The sequence below is a fragment of the Balaenoptera physalus genome (assembly GCF_965194825.1).
Source record: "Balaenoptera physalus genome assembly, chromosome: 13".
NCBI lineage: Eukaryota > Metazoa > Chordata > Mammalia > Artiodactyla > Balaenopteridae > Balaenoptera > Balaenoptera physalus.
In genome coordinates, this window is record NC_138892.1 from 10344659 (window position 1) to 10368791 (window position 24133).

Below are 24133 nucleotides of genomic sequence, written 5' to 3' on the forward strand. Positions count from 1 at the left end.
ATAAACAGAACGCCCCACCCCCACCCTCCCACATCAGGCATTCAGTGTGAACAAAGATGTTAACTCCTGTTAAGCCAACGAGACTGTGGGGTTGTTCGTTACTGCAGCGTTCCCTAGCCTATCCTGCCTGACAGAGTCTGGAACATCATCCTCTGTCATTTCGTGATTTCTTCAGGAAGACCGTATTTGCCTTTATTCCAGTGCTTTTTCACAACAAACAATTATCTCTGTATTTGAGGCAACTTTGTATTCAATTGTGAACTTTAAGGACAGGAATGAATACCTTTCATGCGACCCCACACCATCAGGAGTGAGGCCACGCGGACAGTAGTAGGCACTTCATAATTGCTGGCTGAGGATTTCCCTGGTGGTACAGTGGTTAAGACTCCGCGCTTCCACTACAGGGGACACGGGTTCAATCCCTGGTGGGGGAAGATCCCGCATGCTGCACGGCACAGGGGGGAATAAATCATAATTGCTGACTGAAGAAACTTAAGTGAGGATGAGAAGCCCAGGAGAAAGAAGAAAGGGATGAAGGCTTTGCACACTCTGACCCTCATGAACCCCCCGTTGGACCCCGTCCTGAGAAGCCATATCCTGCATGATCACCAGCACATGGGCTGCATCTTTGTCTGAAATGCCGCCTGCTCAGCAGTCTCTCCAAACCCTCCCCGTCCTTCAGGACACAGGTTCAGGCCAGCTTCTTAGCCAAGCTTCCCTGGCCCCCTGGCCCTGAGAACCAGCCTCCCCTCAGCCCACAGTCTGTCCTGTGAGCCCCTGAGCTGGGCTGAGGGACCCCTCCCCCCATGTGGGGAAATCCTGCCTTTGTTGGCCAGGACTGGCTGTCCCCCCTTAGGCTGGGAGCACACGTGGCTGCAGCCTCACAGCTCAAGGTCACCTGAACTTGTTTCCTCCCTGAGGAGGGCACAAGCCCCGATGGCCCCCTCCTCAAATCAGAGCCACCTCATTAGTGTAATCATTACACAGCTGCCTTGTGGCCTCTGTGCCCTTCAGTCACCTCTTCCACTGCAGCAGAATGATTTTTTTTTCTAGTCAATTCCCTGCCTGTAACCATTCCGGGGCTCCCATTGCCCACAGGGCAAGGCCCTCATCCTCAGCCTGGCACTCGTGACCCTTCGTGCCTTGCCTCTGGGGCTCACCTGCCCACTCACCTGTTCACGTACCAGGTTCCAGCAACACTTGACATCTTGCCGTTCCCCAAACAATCCACACAATCTCATGATGTTGACCTTTGCCCATATGGCTCTTTCCACCTGGCTTTCTTACTTTCCTAATCCACCTGGCAAACTCCTATTCAACCTTTGAAACCCAACTTAAGATCAAGGGTTGGTAAATTTTTTTTTTTTTCTGTAAAGGTCCAAATAGAAATATTTCAGGCTTTGTGGGCCATACAGTTTCTGTCATGATGACTCAACTCTGCCACTGTAGAAAGCATATTCATACATAAGCGAATGGTGCTGTGTTCCAATAAAATTTTATTTCCTGGAACAGGTGGCAGGTGGGATAGTTTGCCCACCCCTGTTCAAGAGTCATCTCACAAATCTTCCCAGAAGACAGAGTTCAACCATGCCTTCTCCCAAAGCCCTCTGTACCTTACACATTTTATCATAATACAAACCCTGATTGTAATGATTCTACAGTTGTGATGATTAAATGGGATGGTGGTCACACCATCGTCTCTCACCTGGGTTGCTGCAAGAGCCTCCTCACTGGTCTCCCAGCCTCTGCCCTGCCCTTACAGTCTATTCCTACAGAACAGACACAGTTTGTTAAAATGTAAGTCTGACAGGTCACTCCTGTGCTCAAAAACTTCCCGTGGCTCCCCATTTCCCTCAGAGTGAAAGCTAAAGTTTAAAAACTGTCCACAGTGTCCTACAGGCCCTGATTTCCCTTCAGCCTCATTGCCAACTACACTCTCTCTCACTCTACTCCAGCCTTAATAGCCTCTTTGTTTTTCTTGAAACAAGTCAAGGAGACTCCTGTCTCAGGGCCTTTGCTCTTGCTGTTCCCTCCATTTGGAACACTCTCCTGGGTTATCACAGGGCTGGCTCCCTCGTCTCCCTCAGGTTTTTATTTGAATGTCTCCCTTCTCGAGGAGATATGCGGATATATGTATATGTATAGCTGATTCACTTTGTTATAAGGCAGAAACTAACACACCATTGTAAAGCAATTATACTCCAATAAAGATTTTAAAAAAAAAGTCTCCCTTCTCAATCAGGCCTTCCCTGACCACTCTTTTTTTTTTTAAATTTTATTTATTTTGGCTGTGCCGGGTCTTTGTTGCAGCACGTGGGATCTTTAGTTGTGGCATGAGGACTCTTCACTGTGGCATGCATGCAGGATCTAGTTCCCAGACCAGGGATGGAACCCGGGCCCCCTGAATTGGGAGCGTGGAGTCCTACTCACTGGAGCACCAGGGAAGTCCCCCAGGCCACTCTTTTAAAGCTGCAATCCTCCCCTGTCTCCCCTCCCTGCTTTTACCCCATAGCATTTATCACCTTCTAACACACTGTATTTTTTCCCAACTTTTTAATTATAAAAATGTTCAAACACACAGAAAATGGAAGGATGAGTACAAAGGCACTCATGTACACAACCCCAGATTCAACACACTAGGTTTTTTGAAAGTAAGATGGTAATATCATGACACTTCACCCAAAGACTTTAGCAAAACACACTCTATGTCTGACCTCTCTGTCTTGATTATTGTCTGTCTTTCCCAACAAGACTGTGAACACTGTTAGGGCAAGGATTTTGTCTGTTTTCTTCGCTGTGGTTTCCTCAGCACCAAGAACACTGCTTGACACATAGTAGGTCCTCCTGCAGTGTAGGGAAAGAAAAGTCAAGACAGGTCTTGATTCTGGTTCTGCCTCTCATTGACATGTGACTCTGTGAATCATTTCCCCTGACAGAATCTTGGTTTCTCCATCTATAAGGTGGAGATAATAGTACTACTTCTCAGGATTGTCGTGAGGCTCAAACAAGGTAAAAGTGTAAAATTCACCATGAGCATGTTCGTTAATTTCCATCTAACTCTTTGAGGAGGGGACTTGGGTCGACTTTGGGCTCTGGGATGATTGTAGCTGCAGGGTCTAGCACAGCCCCTCAAGAGAAGCTCTTTGACTTGAACTGCTCCAAAGCAAAATCCAGCAGAAACCGAAAGGAGTACCTTCCCGGTGCTTACTTGCCCCCTCCCTTTCCACTGCTTGCTCATTCAGTGCTACCTACTAACTCCGGGTTCTTCATCTCTTGCTTTACCCACTCATTTAATAGTTTTCACCAGAAACACCCAAGGGAGGGGCACTCAACTTCATCAGGCCTTGAGTCTATTGTATTATTTTCTTCTATTTATTACTTTCTTTCTACCCTATTTTATTAATTTCCTCTATGGATCTTTTAGTGTTTCTAAACATTGATCCAGATGATTGATCTCTCTTCCTTGGCCTTTTCTGCATTTCAGATTCAGTTGTGTGTCTGTGTTGCCAAACCTGCCTTGTAGACTCACCTTGAATACTGGAGAGTATTTGCTGAAGAATGGGACTCATCTTGTTGAACCTCTGAGGTTTCCCAGGTCAGATTGCTCAGCAGTGGGTGGAATACCTGACCTTTTGCAAATTCCCTGATAACCATAGCCCTAACTTTAATTGTTTGGGGTGCGGAGGGCAAGATACATTTCACTGAGAATTCTGAGTCTTCTTCCCATTCTCTCAACTCAAAGCTGAAACTCCGAACAAAATTTTAATCTTAGTTTAAAGGAACAGTTTCTTCACCCGTGAAATACAAACAAGAGTAACTACAATCCCCAGATGGTGGATGTGAAGTCAAGTTACTTTGTAACTGGCAAAGCTCTGTACAAATAGTAGTTACTGTGGTTAGTTTTATTAACTTGTCTAGATTCTTAACTAAATCTTGCCCCAGTTACATTGGCTGCCCCAGTCTGGGCACTAATATCTTGGGACAGACAGGCAGAAATATTCTTCTATTCACAGGAATAACAAACAGAAACTACCCTTCCCATGCCAACAGAGAGTAGTTTGGATAATTTATCTAGGTCTAGGGTTGGGGAATGATTAGGGGGAAGAAAATGTGTCCAACCAAGCCTGGCAGGCTGGACAGGGGACATGATCTGTTCAGTCAGAAGCAGATTTGTGACTAAAACCCAGCCTCCTCCCTTCTATTTAACGCATTCTCAGCATTACTAATGATAACAACTGTCATTTATTTTTTAGTATTTTTATTTATTTATTTGCCTGTCTCCAGTCTTTGTTGGGGCACACGGGATCTTTGTTGCAGCACGCGAGATATTTAGTTGCAGCATGCGAACTCTTAGTTGCGGCATGTGAGATCTAGATCCCTGATCAGGGATGCAACCCAGGCCCCCTGCATAGGGACAGCTGAGTCTTAACCACTGGACCAACCACCAGGGAAGTCCCACAACTGTCATTTATTGAAATCCCACTATGTGCAGGCAGGGGGACTAATTTATCTCTAGTCATCATAACAACCCTGTGAAGTATTACTGTGCTCACTCTCAGATGAGGAGTTCACAGAGACCAAGTCATTTGCCCAAGTTTCTACTAAAAGTGCTGAAATATTTCCTGAGATCGGCTTGGGGAAGGGCTGCCAGAAACCAAGGAATAATTTTTTTTACCATAACTAAGTATTTTTTGCTTATACTAAAAAATCATTGGTTGTTCAGCTGAAATCGAAATTTAATCCCGTATTTTTATTTGCTAAATCTGGCAACCTTAGCTTGGAGGTACCCGGCAAAATCAAAGCAGGTTCCTGCGTGTTATGCCCTAACACATCTTTGTTGGTTTTGTTTTTGTCTTTACGAGCCGTAGTAAAAGTCAGGCTCAGACTTCAGGCCTCTGACCGTTTCAGTGGGCGGAGGGCGGAGAACGGTGAGACCCCTGCCCCCCATTAACAGGTCTGCCAAGGAGCGGCAACGCGCACCTTCCGCCCCGCACAGACGTGGCCGCACCCCGCCGCCGAGGATTGGCTCAGCCCAAAGCCCGGCCTCCCTCGGCCATGGGAGCCCCTTCCATTGGGCAGTTACATAAGAGGGCGGAGCCCCGCCCCTGCCTTCCTCTCGCGAAGCACAGGCTTCAGTGACTGGCGGAGAGCCGTGGCCGGGTTTGTCACGTGGCCTGGGGCTCGTCTGTTTGCGGAAGTAGAAGGAAGTAGAAGTGCTGAGTAAGCCGAGGTGAGTGACGGCGCGGGGAAGGCGGGGCCAGGGGCACCTTCCCCAAACCTCCTCGGTGCCCCAGACTCCTTGGGCTCCACCGCGACCGTCCCGCGGGTTTCCCTCTTGTTCCCCGATTCCGAGGCATGTCCTCCATTAACCCTTTTTTGACCCCTAAATGCCCCCAGCTTCCACCCTTTGATCCCCCAGCGTCCCCAACTCCCATCCTGTGACCGCTCTTGTCTCATCTCTAACTTGTGTTCCCTCAGGGACCCCAGCTCCGACCCTGGGTTCCCCCTCAGTACCTCTTTCTTCCCTGTGCGTCTCTCCTCTATCCCGTCTCTCACTTTCTGAGTCAACCCCTTCCCGTCGTCCCCCAACTCTCAGTGCCTCTTAGTGCCCCCAGCTTTCACTCTGGTTCCCATTCATTGTTCCCATCTTTCTTTCTGTGCCTTTCTAAGCGCTCCCGATTTTTCCGCCTCTGTGTGTTCCCACCCGATCCCCCACTGCATCTCTGTCTTCTGTGTCCCTCCATCTCTCTGCCCTGTTCTCCATCACTCTTCCCCGACCCCCTGCTTCTCCCTGCTTATTGTCTCCCAGGTGCCTCCAGATTTCATCTGTGCCTACGCCCCCCCATGCTCCCTCCTTTCCCATAGCCTAGTCACCCCAGAGTCTCCCAATCCCCCAATCCTGTGTCTACCTCCTGCTCCCACTGATGACCTGGAAGCTGGTGACAGGAAGTGTGTGACCCTTGTGACCATGTGACTGGAACGGGCAGGCCAGTGGGTGTGGGACAGGGAGGGCACAGGGCTCAGGGATCTGTGCTCATTTTTTGTATGGACTACTCACATGACCTCAAATACCTTCCCTTCCCCTAAACTTCTGAGTCTTTCCCTTCACCTGCCCTGTTACCCACCCAACAGGATGTCAGGCAAGTTTGGTTTGGCACCACAGATGCTCCACCCTTGGGCTGAATGCAGTGTTTTTGTTATTGTCTCTGCCTTAAAAATTTCCTGGAGTTTGTAGGCCGTTTCCTGTCTGAGTCTCAGTTTCCTCATCTGTGACAGGGGGATTGTATTTCCTGCCCTCCTAAGGCTGCCATGAGGTTCAAAATTTGAGAAAATGTAGAAGGCAAAGCTTTGTAACCAGCATGGTCCTGTACAAATGCATGGGTTTGCTATTGTGTCATTGGCAGAAAAGGGAAAGGGATAGAATGAAAAATCAAGGCGGGAAAGACAAGTCTTCGCGTTTAGCATTTGGCAGATTTATTGACCATCTGCTATGAGTCAGACTCTTTTATATGTTATTCTTACCATTTATTCATTCATTCCTCATTTATTTCATAAATATTAGTGGACTGTTTGCTATGTTCTAGGCTACCTTCGTAGCCAATGTTACTCCCATTTAACACAATAAGGAAGAGAGGGCAATTGAGTTGCCTGAGTTCACACCAACTGATGTGGTTGGAGCTAGAATCTGAAGAGAGTACTTTATAACACCAGAGCCTGTGGTGGGATTGCTGTGCTCTGTAAGGGTCACTACTGTTGTCTAAGTGTCCAGGGCACCTTTTCCCTTCTGTGGGTTACTTTCTTATTAAATGACAGTATCCTCAAAAGGGAATTTCCGGGCTTCCCTGGTGGCGCAGTGGTTGAGAGTCTGCCTGCCAACGCAGGGGACACGGGTTCGAGCCCTGGTCTGGGAAGATCCCACATGCCGCGGCGCAACTGGGCCCGTGAGCCACAACTACTGAGCCTGCACGTCTGGAGCCTGTGCTCCACAACAAGAGAGGCCACGATAATGAGAGGCCCGCGCACCGCGATGAAGAGTGGCCCCCGCTTGACGCAACTAGAGAAAGCCCTCGCACAGAAACGAAGACCCAACACGCCAAAAATAAATTAATAAATTAATAAATTAAAAAAAAAAAAAAAGACTGTGATCTCAAAAAAAAAAAAAAAAAAAAAAGGGAATTTCCTTCTCAGCAGAATGACATCACCAAGAGATAAAGGAAGGAGGAATTTAAATTCGGTGTGTGTGTGTGTGTGTGTGTGTGTGTGTCTGCATGTATGTACTGGGTGTGTGTGGGAGGAGGTAGGGGCTGTAGTGAAGGGGAGGTCTTGTGTTACAAGCTTCACTTTATAGAGTGTGGCTCCTGGGAGATCATTTTAATAGGTCCATGCCTTAAATGCCTCTTCTCTTTTTTTGTCCATCCTCATTTTTTTGGGTGATCTCATCCAGTGACATAGCTTTAAGTACCATCTCTACTCTGACTCCAACTTCCAAATTTATATCTCCAGTCCGGTCCAGACATTTCCGCTGAATGATAGACACACACATATTTGCTCCCTCAACATCTCAAACTTAGGAATTTCAAACTTAAAGTACTTAGAATTAAGCACCTGATATCCATCCCCTTCATCCCTTTCCTCACCCTCTACCAAAATCTGTCCCTCACACGCACTCTCCCATCTTTAGGAAGTGGCAGTATTCTTCTTTCGGTTGTTCTGGCTCAAGCTGTGACATTATCCTTTTTTTAAAAAAAAATACATTTATTGATTTAGTTATGGCTGCGTTGGGTCTTTGTTGCTGCGTGCGGGCTTTCTCTAGTTGTGGCAAGCAGGGGCTACTCATTGCGATGGCTTCTTTTGTTGCAGAGCATGGGCTCTAGGCGCACAGGCTTCAGTAGTTGTGGCGCACGGGCTCAGTTGCTCCGTGGCATGTGGGATCTTCCCGGACCAGGGCTCGAACCCGTGTCCCCTGCATTGGCAGGTGGATTCTTAACCATTGCGCCACCAGGGAAGACCTGTGAGATTATCCTTGATGCCTCTCTACACCTCGCATCCAGCCAGAGTTAATATCACTCCTTTGCTCCAAGTCCTGTAATAACTTCTCCTCTCAATGTACCTGCCTGGCTCCCTGTTACCTCTCTGACCTTACTGGCTTCCTTGCTGTTCCTGGAACTCACCAGGCATGGTCCAGCCCCAGGGCCTTTGCACATGCTCTTCCCTCTGCTTGGAAAACTCTTCACCTACATACCCGTATGACTTTTGCCCTTATTTCTTTTAAGTCTTTATTCAAGGTCAAGTTCTTGTTGAGGACTTGTTCACCATATCTAAAATTTTAATCTCCACATGGACACTTCCTAGCTCCCTTTTTTCATTTATTTTTCTTCTTGACATCTAATCAGCATTCTGAAACTATTTTTTTTGTTTTTTTAATTTATTTATTTTTGTTTATTTATTTTTGGCTGTGTTGGGTCTTCGTTGCTGCGTGCGGGCTTTCTCTAGTTGTGGTGAGCGGGGGCTACTCTTCATTGCAGTGTGCGGGCTTCTCATTGCGGCGGCTTCTCTCATTGTGGAGCACGGGCTCTAGGCACGTGGGCTTCAGTAGTTGCGGCATGCGGGCTCAGTAATTGTGGCTCACGGGCTCTAGAGCACAGGCTCAATAGTTGTGGCGCACGGGCTTAGTGGCTCTGCGGCATGTGGGATCTTCCCGGACCAGGGCTCGAAGCCGTGTCCCCTGCCTTGGCAGGCGGATTCTCAACCACTGTGCCACCAGGGAAGCCCCCTGAAACTATGTCTTTATTTTGCCTATTTATCTTCTTTATTATAGCCCCCACTGAAATAGAAGTTCTAGGAGGGCAGGGGTTTTATCTGTTTTGTTCACTAGTGTGTTCTCAGCAGTTGTAACAGTGCCTGCCACAGAATTGGTCCTTGATAAATATTTGTAGAGTGAATCGTAAAATGGTCACCCTGTTTCATGCCACCAGCCCAAAAACTTCGTAAAGTCATCGGGGTCTCCCGTGCTGGGGAACTCCAGCAGCAGTTCTGGGCAGTTTGCTTCCAGCTGTGGTCCAGCTAAACAAAGTGGGTGAAAGAGACACCTTTTCCTTTTCGGAAAGGCCATTTTGCTCTGGCTCATATGAATGGCAGTGCACTGTTCCATGAGGGGCTTGGCTTTTGGCACACAGGGGTCTGCACATCAAGCCTCACTCGGCCACGTTCCGTTCGGGATTTCTCCTGAAGGCAGCTTGAGGATTACGAGCTGGGGCTCTGGATTCCAACTAATTGGGTTCAGATCCTGGCAAGTTACATCACCTCCTGTGCCTCAATTCCCTGTGTGTAACATGGGAAGAAGTATGCCTTCTCTTATGAGTGTTTTGAGGAATAAATATGATCATTACCCCCAAACTTGGTTAGGCATCTGGTGCTCAGTGGGTGCTGGATGAATGGGGCAGTGTTGCTGGGTGCGAGGTGACAGGAGCCAGCCCTCCCCCATTCCTCAATGGCTCAGGGAAGGGTCTGGGAAGAGCTGGGGTCAGGGTGAACATTTGGAGGGATGTTTTGTTTGGAGGCAGCCTTGGAGGCCCAGACGCTCGGATGAGAGGTAGAAATGATGTTTGACCTGATGCCTACGTTCATCCCGTCTTTCCTCGTGCACTGATTGAGCGCCTGCGTGCTCCGTGCAGGCGCTCTGCCTAGTGCTGTCAGGAGTCCGAGGAGGAAGGCGTGAGTCCAGTCTCCAGGCAACACCTCCCATTTCCTCTCTCTGGGCCTTGTTGCCCCGTATGCCAGACAGGGCTAGCGATCGCACTGTCCCTGTCTCATGGGCATTTGTGAGCTTTGAGGCAGCTAACACGTGAAAACCCCCTGCCAGCCATAAAGCGAGGTGGCCTTGTGAGAGGATGTGCCGTGGGCCAGCATGCAGTGATGCGCTCGTGGGCTGGGAGGTGCAGATGGCAAGGGCTGCAGGAAGGAAGTCCGCGGGGGTCAGGGCAGGCGGAGCGCTCTGATCTGACCCCGTGTTCTCAGCCCGTCCTGCCAGGGCAGGGCACGGGGGTGACGTCGGCTGCACCGGAGGCTGTCCTGTGCCAGTCGTTCCAATCATGGGACATCCTGTCATAAGCAGCTGGGGCTCACAAAGCCTCATTTCCAACTCAGGCAGTTCTGTGTGTGCTTCCAGAATCCCCACGTGGCCCATCCCGTGAGGTCAGGCACCTGGCCCGGCTGTCCTGCCACGCCCCTCCTGAACAGCCACCCTGCCCCTCTGGTCCAGCAGCGAGCTTGACGAGTTTCCCTGTCTGCAGTGTGAATGAGCTCAGCTTCAAGCATCGAATTTTCCAGATCAAAGCCCAGCAGGTGCCCCGTAAAGGTTGCCCTGTGCTGGGGTGAGCTCCTGGGCATTTCTGTTGTGGTCAGAGTGGGTGAGGAATGGGACATGTGGTCTGTTACCACCGCACAGGGTGAAGAGAGGAGGGAGGGGTGCCTCAGAGGTGCTGGCCCCCCGGGGCCTCCAGTTGGTTCATTCATTTGTTCTCATTCATTCACCAAACATTTATGTTATGCCCACTGTGGGGCGGGAACAGCATGCCAGGTGCTTGGATAAACCCATAAAGGGGGGATGGGCCCCCCTCCCCCCAACCAGCAGATATGGCATCACCATCCCAGGCTAAGTGGTCAGTGGGCATGCACTGGGCAGGGTGGGGCACGGAGGAAGGCGCACGTGCACCCAGGGCTGGGAGGAGGGGAGGCGCAGGGTGTGATTCTTGGAGGAGGTGGCACATAAACTGAGTCCTGAAGGATGAGAAGGGGTTTATTCATCTGTCTGACAGCCCTTTCTTGAAAGCAGGCTCTGGGGCAGGTGAAGACGGCAGGGAGGACAGTCCAGGCAGGGGTTGGGGAAGGGTATGGGGGTGGGGTGAGGGGGTGCGGGTGGGGTCATGTGCGCAGGGGCCCTCCACGCTCCGAGTGGCAGCTGCTCCCCAGCCCAGCGCCCATCCCTGCAGCTATGCCAGAAAGAACCTGGGCTCCAGGGTCAGAGGTGGCGGGGACAGGAGGAAGGGGACAGAAATGAGGCCAGCCTGTTACGATCGGTCCAGGATGTGGCCCAGGGTTTTCATTTCCTTTCTTCCACCTCGTGATGACAGTGGCCACTGTTTGTGTGCCCAAAGTGGCCAGCGTCCCACTTTCCCTCCACTGTGTCATTTCATCCTCACGCCTACCCTGGAAGGCTGGAGGAGGGCCAGGCCTGTCCTTTCTGGGGCCAGGCTGCTGTCGGTGTGTGTGGGGGGCACCCTCGCCACCAGCGCTGGGGACCCTGAGGAGGGAGGCTCTCCTCTGGGGCGGGGCATCTGCCTTCCATCCAGCTGGACCGTCACGGTGACTCTCCTCCTTAACGCAGGTGGGCCGCGGGCACTGGACGCTCCCGACTCCCCAGCTCCCTGGGAGCGCCTCTCCCGCTGCTGCGGCCTGCCCTCTGCGAAGCCTCTGTGCTGCTTTTCTAAGCCAGGCCTGACCTGCCCACGCCCCCCGCCCCCCCGACTCCCCAGATGCAGGCCCCAGAGGCTCAGCCTACACGCCCACTTTCTTTAAAAAATATAATAATTTTCTATACCATTTGGAAAATAGGGGAAAGAAAAAAAAATTTGCCCATAAACCTAATACTCTCATCTACCCTTAGTATTTTGGTATGTTTTCTATCAGTTTTTTTTTGTTTGTTTGTTTTGTTTTGTTTTTTGCTGTGCGTAATTTTTACTCAGTTAAATTACGTTTTAACAATCTTTCTTTGGACCGAGTCTGGTGTTAGAATTGATAGAAGTAAAAAGACCCAGTACCTGCCCATACGAGGCTCAGACTCCAGAGCTAGCCCATCTGGGCTCCAGTTCTCACTCCTCCACCTACTAGCCGTGCGACCTTGGGCCTGTTACTTTACCTCTCTGTTCCTTGATTGTCTCATATGTAGAATGAGGATAAGCATGGTAACGATTTCATAGGACGGTGGTGCAGATGAAATGGTTAATATATGTAAAGATCTTGGAACGGGGCCAGAGTACAGAAAGAGCCACGTGAGTGCCTGGTGTGGTTCGTGCTGTGAAGTGTGCAGTCTGGCAGGAGGATCATGGCTTCTCCAGCTACAGAAGGAGGCATTCTGGATAGACAAAACAATGCAGACAGGCAAGGAGGTGCGAAACAGCATTGCTTTCTGGAATCGCGTGTGGTTTGGAGCTGGCAGGGTGGGACTGATGGGGAGAGACAGGACGGGCAGGCAGTGGCTTCACAGGCCGAGCTCGCAGCCCAGAACAGCACAGGGATCGTCATGGCCTCATTGCCACTGAGCCTGTGACGACGCCACGTGCTTTCCCTGAGTTGTTACCGCCTTCTCAGTAGCAGCCTTTAGTGACCACACGGTGTCTTGGGGGTCACGTGTCATAACTTACAATTCCCCTAATGCTGGGTATTGAAGTTGCTTCCATTTCTGTGTCAAAACAGAAATTGTTATAAAGCATATTGCTGTGCATGCCATGTGTTCTGTTTTGGGGGAATTCTTTTCCGGATACCAAGTCCCATGCCTTCTCTTGGGGTCCCAGCCCCTCTCCCCTGGCTGTGGGGAAAGGCGCAGGTACTCAGCTCCCAAGTGTGGAAGAAAGAAGGACCTTGACATAGGTCTAAGCGTCCTCATGAACGTTCTCATTTAATCCTCACCGCACATGAGAGGCGCACGTTGTCCTCGTTTTAAAGGAGGAGAAACTGACTCTCACAATCTGCTCACACCACATCAAAAAAGGAAAGACGTTACAAAGCTTCACAGCGTTTTCAAAGCTCTTCAATCCTGTTCTCTAAGCTTCAGTTTCCTATCTGTAAAAGGGGGTGATGGAACTAAAGAGGGCTAATGTTTGTTGAAAGTTACTATCTGCCAGGTACTGTTATTAGGCTCTGTTGTGATCCCCATGTTACAGTTGAGGAAACTGACTCAGAGAGGTTAAGTAACTTGCCCAAGGTCACACAGCTGGGCAGTGGTGAGGCTGGGATTTGAATGCAGTTTTGCTCCCAAGCTGCACTGTGTGCTTTGGCCGTCTGCCTCATACAGTTTGTGAGAATTAAATGAGACAATTACGTGCAATGCTTAGCTCAGGGCCTACTACCTAGTAAGTAAGTAAGCGTCTCCTGATGTGATGATTATTGTTGACCCTTACTGCCTTTTTAGATGATTCTTTGTAGGCCTCTTGCTTTTCCTTTCATCCCTAACGTTGATCCTCCCTCCACCCATAGGCCAGGGGATGACTAGTATCCACTCACATGTCCACTCTCTCCCACGGTGCCCACACTCCCACGCTCTGTCCTGCAACTGACCTGCTCTTTTGGCAGGTGACATCCTGGCACAGAGGCAGGGGTGGCCTCGAGCCGATTGTCATGCAGCTTTGGTGGCACTGCCTGAGGAAGGTAGTGTGCTTTCTGGGAATCCAGGAAATAACAAGACATCTGATTCTGTCATCCAAACTGGGGACAGTTTCCATAGCAGAAACTGTGACCCTGTGGGTAGGAAACAAAATTTCCACCCAAAACTATGTCACTGTTTCTGAGTCTTTGCGTTCACGCTCATTTCCGCGGAGCTTGCTCTTGCGTTCTCTCAGAGCTCTTTGGGAAGCCCGTGGTAGCAGGCACCAGAGGTTTTAGACAAATGCCCCCGATGGAGTGTGAGATGACCCTGGTCCCCTTGTGGCATCCAGTAGAGAGGGGACACTGGTTTTGTTTGTGGAATTCAAATGACCAGTGCTAAGCTCTTTGAGTTCCCAAAAGTCGACTCCATACTTTACAGGGTGAGAACACCCCGTTTGCACAGGGCAGTGTCGCCCATCACGTGCATTCACGTCTGCCATCTCCTTTGATCACAACAGCCCCGCACTGCTGTTGAGGAAACTGGGTCTCTTTTGGGGAAACTGGGTCGGGGGCAGGACAGTGCTGGTCACCTGTACACAGTGGCAGCCCTGGAACTTCTCATCAACCCTTCTTCCCTCCCACTCAGTGCCGTTTCTCTTTCTTTCCCCTCCTTTCCAGGTCCCTCCAGGCCCAGAATCCGGGGAGCAGCGCTGGTGGGGAGCCACCTGGGTGCCCGTGCAGGAAACCGCCGTGCGTGGTGAGGTGGGCATGGGAGACCGAGCACGGCTGACCAGAGACCCCGTTTTCTTCCAGACTGAGGGGGAAGGTGGCGGGGCCTCCCCGCCGGCCCCGCGGAGGATGCAGTTCTTTGGCCGCCTGGTCAACACCCTCAGCAGCGTCACCAACTTGTTCTCCAACCCATTCCGGGTGAAGGAGGTGGCCGTGGTGGACTACAGCTCGAGCGGCCGGGTCCGGGAAGAAAGGCAGCTGATTCTGTTCCAGAACGCTCCCAGTCGCACGTGGGACTGCATCCTGGTCAACCCCAGGAACCCCCAGAGTGGATTCCGGTGGGTGATGGTCGTTGCCCCACACACACTTCTCGCCTCTGACTCCTCCCAGGTCTCAGCCTGGAGGTCCCTTGGCCGAGAGCAGCTTCTTCAGGTTGACATCTGAGGGGTCTGTTGGGGGTGGGGCCGCTTTTAGAATGGAGGGAGGGGCTTCCCAGACTCGACACCTTCTGGCCCATCAGGGTCCTGGCAGCAGGGGCTGGGGCTGGAGGACTGTTGCCTGCCTCGAGGCTTGACCCATACAGATGGAGGGAGGGAGGAAGGATGGGGAAGCCGAGAAGGTCAAATCGGGGAAGGCCCAGGGATCACCTGTAGCCCTGGGTCCTTAAGGCGTGACTGTCCTTGTAGGGGCTGGTTGGCCGAGTTTTGTTCAGGGGAGCCTGGAAGGGGTGGACAGCTGCTCTTCTCAGGGCATGCTGGGCCCCCCTCCGTGGGCTAGAGGAACGTGTAGGAATCCAGGACAGGGCTGAGGGAGCTGAGCAGCTGCAGGGCCAGTTGGGAAAAGGGGAGAGGAGTGACCAAGGATCCCCAAATGCAGGGTCCAGGGGAGCTTGGCAGACTGGGGCTGAGTTAGGTTAGTGCTGATGGTGCTTCATTCGTTCACCCATCTGGCTGTCCTGTCATCCAGGGGGTGAGCTGGGATGGAGGTTGGAGGGTGGGAAGCTGGAGCGGAGGTCCTGAAGAGCTACAGAAATGGTGATGCCAAGGCCTGGGAGTCGCTGGGAGTGAGGGCTGTTGGGGGGATGGGGGCACTGTGCCAGAGCCCTGGGCTTTTCACTGGGGTAGTCATCGTGGGGGGTTCCCCACTGATCCGAACACCCTGTGCTTTGTGGAGAGAAGGCCTGGTGTGCTGGACTTCCTCTTCAGGGGGCCGAGGTCTGTCTTTTAAGTCTCCTCCTTTACTTGCCTGGAGGGCTTTGTCCGCAAAGTACTAAGTGTGTTGGATGGAGGTGTCAGGGTCCTGCTTCCAGCCTCCAGGTAGAGGGGCTCCTATTGTTCTGTAACTGCAGAGCTTCAGGTTGGGGGAGGGGATCAGGGTCTTCCGAATCCTCAGGTTTTATTCCCTAAGGCCTGGGAGTCCCACAACACCCAATGGGTGGAGAGTTGGATGCTGGCTGATACAGATGGCAGCAATGATAGTATCGCGTTATATTAGTGCATGTGAGGCGCTGGTCTAACTGTTAGCTCCCTCTGTCCTCACCACAGTCCCCAGAGGTAGGGCTATTATTGACCCCTTCTTACAGAGGAGGAAACAAAGCTCAAAGAAGTTAAGTAACTTGCCTGAGGTCACAAAGTCACTCACAGCAGAGCTGAGGTACAGACATCCTGGCTCCAGAACCCACCTCTTCCTTTTCCTCCAGGCGGGCCACTTTGCAGCGTGATGAGCTGGGCCCATCCTGGGCCCCCAGCCTGACATATGGTCCAGGCGCCTGGCTCTTCTGGGGTGAGCCCCGTGGTGGTCACTTGTAGCACCGCCGTGTACATTGTGATAACGTCCATACTTCTCTTCCTGGTACGAGTTAATCATTTACTGCTGACATTGATTTGTGACATATGCTGTTTGACGAACCCTGCCAGCCCCTTGCTGGTATCTCAGCAGAAGCAGGGCTGCACTTCCCAGGAATCCTGGGAGGAATGATCAAAGCGTGTGTGACATGTGATCTTTGCTTCTCGAAAGGGGACTGACTTTTGAGGCCCTCTGTGCTGGGACTTTGCCTAGACACACACCCTAAGGTTTGCCCGTTCACTGTTTATCCAGCCCACAGCCCATCTCCACCAGCGGCAGGTCTCTGCCCTCCAGGGGCTCAGGCAGTAGCCAGAAAAGCTGGATCAGGACCCGGCATTCAGTGGGGTACATGTGGGGTACATGTGGGGTACATGTGGGGTACATGGGCTTGTGTCCGACTCATGTTCCCCGGACAGACCTTCACTCTTTACACACTTTCTTTGCCCTTGTTTTTCCATCTGCTAAGAATGCTCTTCCCGCACTCCTTGGCCTGCGACTCATGTGTCCCTGCTCTGTGAGCCTGTGCTCACCCCTCTGTTCTCCCTCAGCAGTGTCTGTACCTTTGTCCGCCCCTCTTGCCACGGATTGCCACATGTCTGTTTGCACATCTGTCTCCCCCACCAGACCACAGAGCTCTGGAAGGACAGGGCCTGGGTCTGAGTTAGTATTCCATTGTATGTATGTGCCACATCTTCTTCATCCATTCATCTGTTGATGGATGCTTAGGTTGCTTCCATATCTTAGCAATTGTAAATAACGTTGCCATGAACATTGGGGTGCATGTATCTTTTTATTTACTTATTTATTTATTTATTTGGCTGCGTTGGGTCTTTGTTGCTGCGCGTGGGCTTTCTCTAGTTGCAGCGAGCGGGGGCTACCCTTCCTTGCGGTGCGCGGGCTTCTCGTCGCGGTGGCTTCTCTTGTTGCGGAGCACGGGCTCTAGGCGCATGGGCTCAGTAGTTGTGGCTCGTGGGCTCTAGAGTGCAGGCTCAGTAGTTGTGGCGCACGGGCTTAGTTGCTCCGCGGCATGTGGGATCTTCCCGGACCAGGGCTCGAACCCGTGTCCCCTGAATTAGCAGGCGGATTCTTAACCACTGTGCCACCAGGGAAGCCCTGCTCTTGAGATTTAAGATTGGTATTGCACTGACTCTATAGATCAGTTTGGTAAGAATTGACAACTTAATACTGTCTAGTCTTCCAGACTATAAACCTGAAATACCCTCCCACTTATTTAGCTTTTCTTTAATTTCTCTCAATAATTCTTTGTAGTTTTCTGCACATTAGTTTTGGACATATTTTGTTAGATTTATTCCTAGTGTTTGACATGTTTTGATGTTATAATAAATGATATTTTTTAATATTTAATTTTCTACCTGTTTGTTGTTGTATATAGCCAGGCAGTTGATCTTTTGTATATTCATCTTGTGTTCAGCAACCTTGCTAAACTCATTTATTAGTTCTAATAATTTATCTGTAGGACTTTTTGGATTTTCTGAGAACATAATCATATCATCATGAACATAATGACAGTTTTTGCTTCTTCCTTTCCAATCGTTATACTTCTCATTTATTTTTCTTGCTGTACTGCACTGGCAAGAATGACGAGTAAAATGGTGAAGCAAGCATCCTCACCTCATGCCTGTTTCAAAAGGGAAAGTTTCAACATCATACCATTAAGCATGATATTTGTTCTAAGTTTTTTGCAGATACCCTCTGTTGCATTAAGGATATTCCTTTTTAGTCTCAGTTTTCTAAGAGCTTTCTTTTTTAAAAATTCATGAATAGGTGTTGTATATTATCAAATGCTCATACTGAAACAATTGAGATTTGCATTTATTAGCTCGTTAGTTTCTCCTTTATTTTGTCAGCATGGTGAATTATACATTGATTGGGTGATTGGTTGGTTTTGAAACGTTAATGCAGCCATATATTCTGGGGATAAATCTCTCCTTGTCATGATGTAGCATCCCTTTTGTATATTGCTAGGTTAAATCAAATATTTGTTTAGGATTTTCAGCACTATATTTATGAGAGATATTATCCTGTAATTTTCTTTTTAAAAAACATTCTTATCAGGTTTTGGTGTCAGCTTTAGCTGGCTGCATAAAAAAAGTTGAGAAGTAATCCTTCTCCTATTTTCTGAAAATTGTTTAAGATTGATGTTACTACTTTCTTAAATGTCTGGAAGAATTCATGGGTGAAGCCATCTAAGCCTGGAGTTTCCTTTGTGTGAAGCTTTTCAATATGTTTTCAATTCTTTAACAGATACAGGGCTACCAGATTTTCTCCATCTTCGTGTGTCAGTTTTGGTATGTTGTGTTTTCAAGAAATGTCAGATTCATTGGCATAAAGTTGTTCATAATGTCCTCTTTTTTTCTTTTTAACATCTGAAGAATCTGAAAAGATGGTACTTCGTGTTTTCTGTATTTCTCATTGAGTTTTGTTAGGGGTTTATTGATTTTTTAAAGTCTTTTCAAAGAACCAACTTTTGACTGTGTTTAAGCCAAATGCTGCTGTATGTATACTAATGCCATTTCCCCTGTCCATTAGCTGTTTTATTAATGTTTAAGTACTTAAAAATTGCAAAATGCATCCTTGACTTATTACAGTCTACCTTTTTAAAAAATATGTTTATTTTATCTATTTATTTATTTGGCTGCTTTGGGTCTTGGTTGCAGCATGTGGGATCTTCGTTGCCACGTGTGGGATCTTCGTTGCCACGTGTGGGATCTTTTTTTTTTTTTTTTAGTTGCGGCACGAGGGATCTTTAGCTGCGGCATGTGAACTCTTAGTTGCAGCATGTGGGATCTAGTTCCCTGACCAGGGATGGAACCCAGGCCCCCTGCACTGGGAACGCAGAGTCTTAGCCCTGGACCACCAGGGAAGTCCCACAGTCTACCTTAAATTGGTACTTTGACGCTTCCCTGACAATGCAGAAACCTTTGAATATTTCAATTCCATTTATCCATCTCATCAACTTTTTGTGATGCATTTTCATTTTAATTAAATATATATGTAAATATTTCTATCTGTATACCCCCAAACATTTTTATTGTTCTTAGAAACAGTCAATTCAGGGAATTCCCTGGCTGTCCACTGGATAGGACTCCATGCTTTCAATGCTGAGGGCCCAGGTTCAATCCCTGGTCAGGGAACTAAGATCCCACAAGCCGTGTGGCACGGCCAAAAAAAAAAAAACCCAAAACACAGTCAATTTAGATTTGCCCACATAATACCTTTTCCAGTGTTCTTTATTCTTTCCTGCATTATGTTGCTTCCATCGGAGATAGTTTTCTTTCTGCTTAATTCTCTTAGTGCAAGTCTGCTGACAGTGAATTCTCTGTTTTTCTATCTCTAAAAATGACTATATTTTACCTTTATTCTTTTTTTTTTAAACTGAATAAAAATGTGGGGCTTACCTCAGTTCCCTGAGTAAAAATGTGGGGCATACCTCAGTGTGCTTCCCTTTTCTCTAAAATCCTGGCCCGCTATGCCTTGCCTGCATTTGGTTCTCTCTAGAACCTTCAAATATTTGTTTGAATTTAATCCTGCCTTTATATTTGTTTTCACCAGGAAGGCTAGTCTGGTACAAACTCCTCTGTCATAGCCAGAAGTGGAAGTTCATCTCACAAATTTGATATGTAATATTTGCATTGTCATCGAGTCAAGATAGTTCCTAAATTTTACCATGACTTCTTGTTTGAACTGTAGATAATTTGTATGTATCTTGGTTAATTTGTAAACATATGGGAAATTTTTCGTTATCTTTTTGTTATCGACTTCTAGCTTAATTGCATCATGGTTGGAGAACATAGTCTAAATATTTTCAGGTCTTTGAAATTTGTTTAGATTTGCTTTATGGCCCAGCATGGGTCCAATATTTATAATTTTGTGTGTGTGTTTCAGAAGAATGTGTATTCTGTACTTGATAGGAACAGTGCTTTATATATGTCTGTTAGGTCAAGTTTATTAATTGTTCTATATCCAATAGGGATTTTTTTTTTTTTTTGGTCTGCTTGTTGTGTAAGAAACTAGTAGAGTATGTTAAAATCTATCAGTGTGACTGTGGATTTGTCTAGTTCTCTAATTCTGTCAAGTTTGACTTTATTTTGGAGCTTTATTATTAGATACATAATTATCATATTTTCATAGTGAACTGAAACTGTTATCATTTCGAATTATCCCTCTTTGTGTCCAGCAATGCTTTTTACCTTAAGCTTTACTTTTTCTGATATTAATATAGCTTCACCAGGTTTCTCTTGGTTAGTATTTATATATTTCCTTATAATTTTAATCTTGTAAAGAATATGTAGTTGTCTTTTCTTTTCCCTGTTATCCAGTCTGTTATTTCTTATATTTATTTGGAACATTTAGTCTACTTATACTTCATGTAATTCTGATATATTTCGGTTTAAATCTACTGTCTTACTGTTTGCTTTTTTTTGTTATTCTTCCTCGTATTTTCTTTTCTTTATTCCTTTCTTTCTTGTCTTTTTATTTTTTGGTTTTTGTTTTGTTTTGTTTTAGCTTTATTGAGATGCAATTTACAAAAAATAAAATTTACCAATTTTAAGTGTATCATTCAATGGATTTTGATAAAGGTACACACTCATGTAACCATCACCACAATCCAGATGCACAGCTTTTTTGTTATCCCCCAAATTTCCTCCGTGCTCCTTTGTAATAATGCCTCTGCACCCACCACAGCCCTTAGCAAACACTGATCTACTTTTCTTTTTTTAAATAAATTTATTTATTTTATTTATCTTTATTTTTGGCTGTGTTGTGTCTTCATTGCTGCGCACAGGCCTTCTCTAGTTGTGGCGAGTGGGTGCTACTCTTAGTTGCGGTGCGTGGGTTTCTCATTGCGGTGGCTTCTTTTCTTGCGGAGCACGGGCTCTAGGCATGTGGGCCTCAGTAGTTGTGGCTCACAGGCTACAGAGCACAGGCTCGGTAGTCGTGGCACACGGGCTTAGTTGCTCCACAGCATGTGAGATCTTCCCGGACCAGGGCTCGAACCCGTGTCCCCTGCATTGGCAGGCGGATTCCCAACCACTTTGCCACCAAGGAAGCCCCAACCCTGATCTACTTTCTATCCCTATAGTTTTATCTTTTAATCATACAGCATGTAGTCTTATGAATCAGAGTTTTTTCCCTTGGCATAATGCTTTTGCAATTCATGATTGAATGTTTCCTTATTATTCCATTTTTCCACCTCTTTCAGCTTGGAAATTTATACTCTATTATTATCTTTTAATGATAGCTTTTGGGAGGTAGTTCTCCTTGGGTCTCTTGTGTTTCTGTACATCTTACAAGCAGAGACTCTGACTACTTTTTTTCCATACTGTCTTTACAAGGATGTTTGTATTGTGAACAGCCTTGGAAGATAGAGGTAGGGTCTTTCTCTCCAGCAAAGGGTAGGTTTGCTTACTCTTCTATATAATAAAGATAATATTTTCCTCCAGAGCAAAGCTTAGACAGATTTTCTCATTGATGATTATAACAGATTCAAGTTCCCTACACTCAGGGTTTCTGTCTTCTAATGCAACATGAGCAGGTGTCACCTGACCCTCTTCATGTCACCCTCTGGGAAATGGATCCCAGGGAATAGGCACAAATGCTGATACTCTGGCACAAATGCTATTGCTGTGAGTAATAAATTGCCCTTTGTCTTTGATCCAGGAACCTTGTGTCTTCTGCCAGCATCCATGAAACTGTGTCAGGCTAACTTGTTAGTTTGCAAGTAGGGTAAAATCTGAAACCCTTCACAGTTCTTTTATTTATTTATTTATTTATTTATTTATTTATTTATTTATTTATTTAACATCTTTATTGGAGTATAATTGCTTTACAATGGTGTGTTAGTTTCTGCTTTATAACAAAGTGAATCAGTTATACATATACATATCTCTTCCCTCTTGCGTCTCCCTCCCTCCCAGCCTCCCTATCCCACCCCTCTAGGTGGTCACAAAGCACCGAGCTGATCTCCCTGTGCTATGCGGCTGCTTCCCACTAGCTATCTGTTTTACATTTGGTAGTGTATATATGTCCATGCCACTCTCTCACTTTGTCACAGCTTACCCTTCCCCCTCCCAATATCCTCGAGTCCATTCTCTAGTAGGTCTGTGTCTTTATTCCCGTCTTGCCCCTAGGTTCTTCATGACCATTTTTTTTTTCTTAGATTCCATATATATGTGTTAGCGTACGGTATTTGTTTTTCTCTTTCTGACTTACTTCACTCTGTATGACAGACTCTAGGTCCATCCACCTCACTACAAATAACTCAATTTCGTTTCTTTTTATGGCTGAGTAATATTCCATTGTATATATGTGCCACATCTTCTTTATCCATTCATCTGTTGATGGACACTTAGGTTGCTTCCATGTCCTGGCTATTGTAAATAGAGCTGCAATGAACATTTTGGTACATGACTCTTTTTGAATTATGGTTTTCTCAGAGTATATGCCCAGTAGTGGGATTGCTGGGTCGTGTGGTACTCTTCACAGTTCTTGATAGAACCCTAGAGATTGTAACACACATCCTTGGCCTTACTGAAGTATAATTGGTACTTTGGCCTCTTCCAGAACAATACAAGGGGCTTAGAACGCTTTAACTCCATTTATCCCACTCGAGACATCTATGCCATGTATTGTTTTTTATTAATATTTTTATTTTAAACCCAACAAGACATTATACTGTCAATATTTATTTAGATTCACTCACATATTTACCATTTTCATGGTGCTTAATTTTTTTCCTGCATCTTTGACCATCCATCTAGGATCAACTTTCTTCTACCAGAAGAAAATCCTTTTGTATTTCCTTTTATTTGGGTCTGCTAATGTCACAGTCAGTCAGTCTGTCTCTCTGGTGCATTTGTTTGTTTGACTAGTGAAATATTTTAATTTCAACGTCATACTTGAAGTTTGTTTTTTTTTTTCTGGGTGTAGAATTCTCAATGGCATTTATTTTCTTTTAGCTCTTTAAGGATGTCATCTCATTATCTCTGGCTTTCATTGTTGAGCTGCATTGTTGAGTCTGATGGTTGCCCTCTGAAAACTTTTTTTCTCTTTGCTATTTTTAATGTTTTCTCTTTGCATTTTGTTTTCAGCAGTTGTTACATGGCACATGTGTCAGTTTTTGCTACGTTACAATATGTTGACCAATATGTGTCATTCTCAGTTATTGCTATGCAACAAACTCTCCCAAAATTTAGTGGCTTAAAACAATATCAATTATTTATCCCACAAATCTGCAATTTGAGCAGAGCTTAGTGGGAAAGGCTCAGTTTGATTCTACATAGTATTAGCTGGGGTGGCTTGACTGCACGATTCACGTATAAGATGACTCACAACTGGCAAGTTGGTGCTGGCTGTTGGCTGGGAGTTCATCCAGGGTTAAGGGTCCAGGGCCAAGAGTCATCTCCATGGTGCTTCAGCTTCCCTGTGGTATGATGGCCGGGTCCCAAGAAAAAAGAGATAGAGGCTTCCAGTCTCTTAAATCCTTGCTCTAGAAACTAGGACGGCATCACTTCTGGCATATTCTTTTGATAAAGCAGTTACAAAGCCAGGTTAAAGGGTAAAGACACATAAATTCCCACTGCTCAGTGGCTCAGTGGGAGGAATGTAAGTTGTAAGTGTGGATTTGGTGGCGGGGGAGGGTAGAGGAGGATTTATAGAATATTTTAAATTAATGGAATAATGTTTTCCATCAATTTTGGAAAGTTCATAGTCATTAACTCTTCAAATATGGCTTCTGTACAATTCTTTTTCTATTCTGTTTTTGTATCTCCACTTATATGTATGTTACATCTTTTCATTATATATTCTATGTCTTTTATCTAGTTTCCTGTATTTTCCAAGCTTTTGTCTCTCCATGCTTTATTCTGTTTACTTTTTTCTTACCTATCTTCCTTTTCACTAATTTTCTATTCAGCATTGTCCAATCTGCTATTATACCTAACCACTGAGCTCTTAATTTTGGCAGTTGTATCTTTAAATTCTGCAATATCCACTTGGTTCTTTTTTTTTTATAGTTTAAAGTGTTTTGCCAAAATTGTAAATCTTCTGTTTTATCCTAATATTGTCATAGTTATTTTAAAGTCTGTGTCAGGTAGCTCAGTATTTGTAGACCCCCAGTTATAGATCTGTTTCTCTTGTATATTGTTTCTGTTGGTTTTCTTTCATATTTTCTTTT

The 24133-nt window shown here is 46.8% G+C and overlaps 1 protein-coding gene across 6 annotated transcripts in view; it reads left to right on the top strand.

The window, feature by feature from the left end:
* The first annotated feature begins 5136 nt into the window (after positions 1–5136).
* Positions 5137–24133, top strand: part of PLA2G6 (phospholipase A2 group VI) — a 51335-nt gene continuing 32338 nt past the window's right edge. For 2 of the 6 annotated variants that reach the window (XM_082420001.1, XM_082420003.1), the window contains exons 1-2: positions 13784–13802; positions 14041–14429. In XM_082420001.1, the coding sequence (XP_082276127.1) occupies positions 14131–14429 (299 nt within the window). In that variant the 5' untranslated portion in view covers positions 13784–13802; positions 14041–14130. Of the gene's footprint in view, positions 5231–12615; positions 13803–14040; positions 14430–24133 lie in introns of those variants that run through there. The other 4 variants (XM_082420004.1, XM_082420002.1, XM_082420005.1 and 1 more) reach the window with 4 other exon arrangements.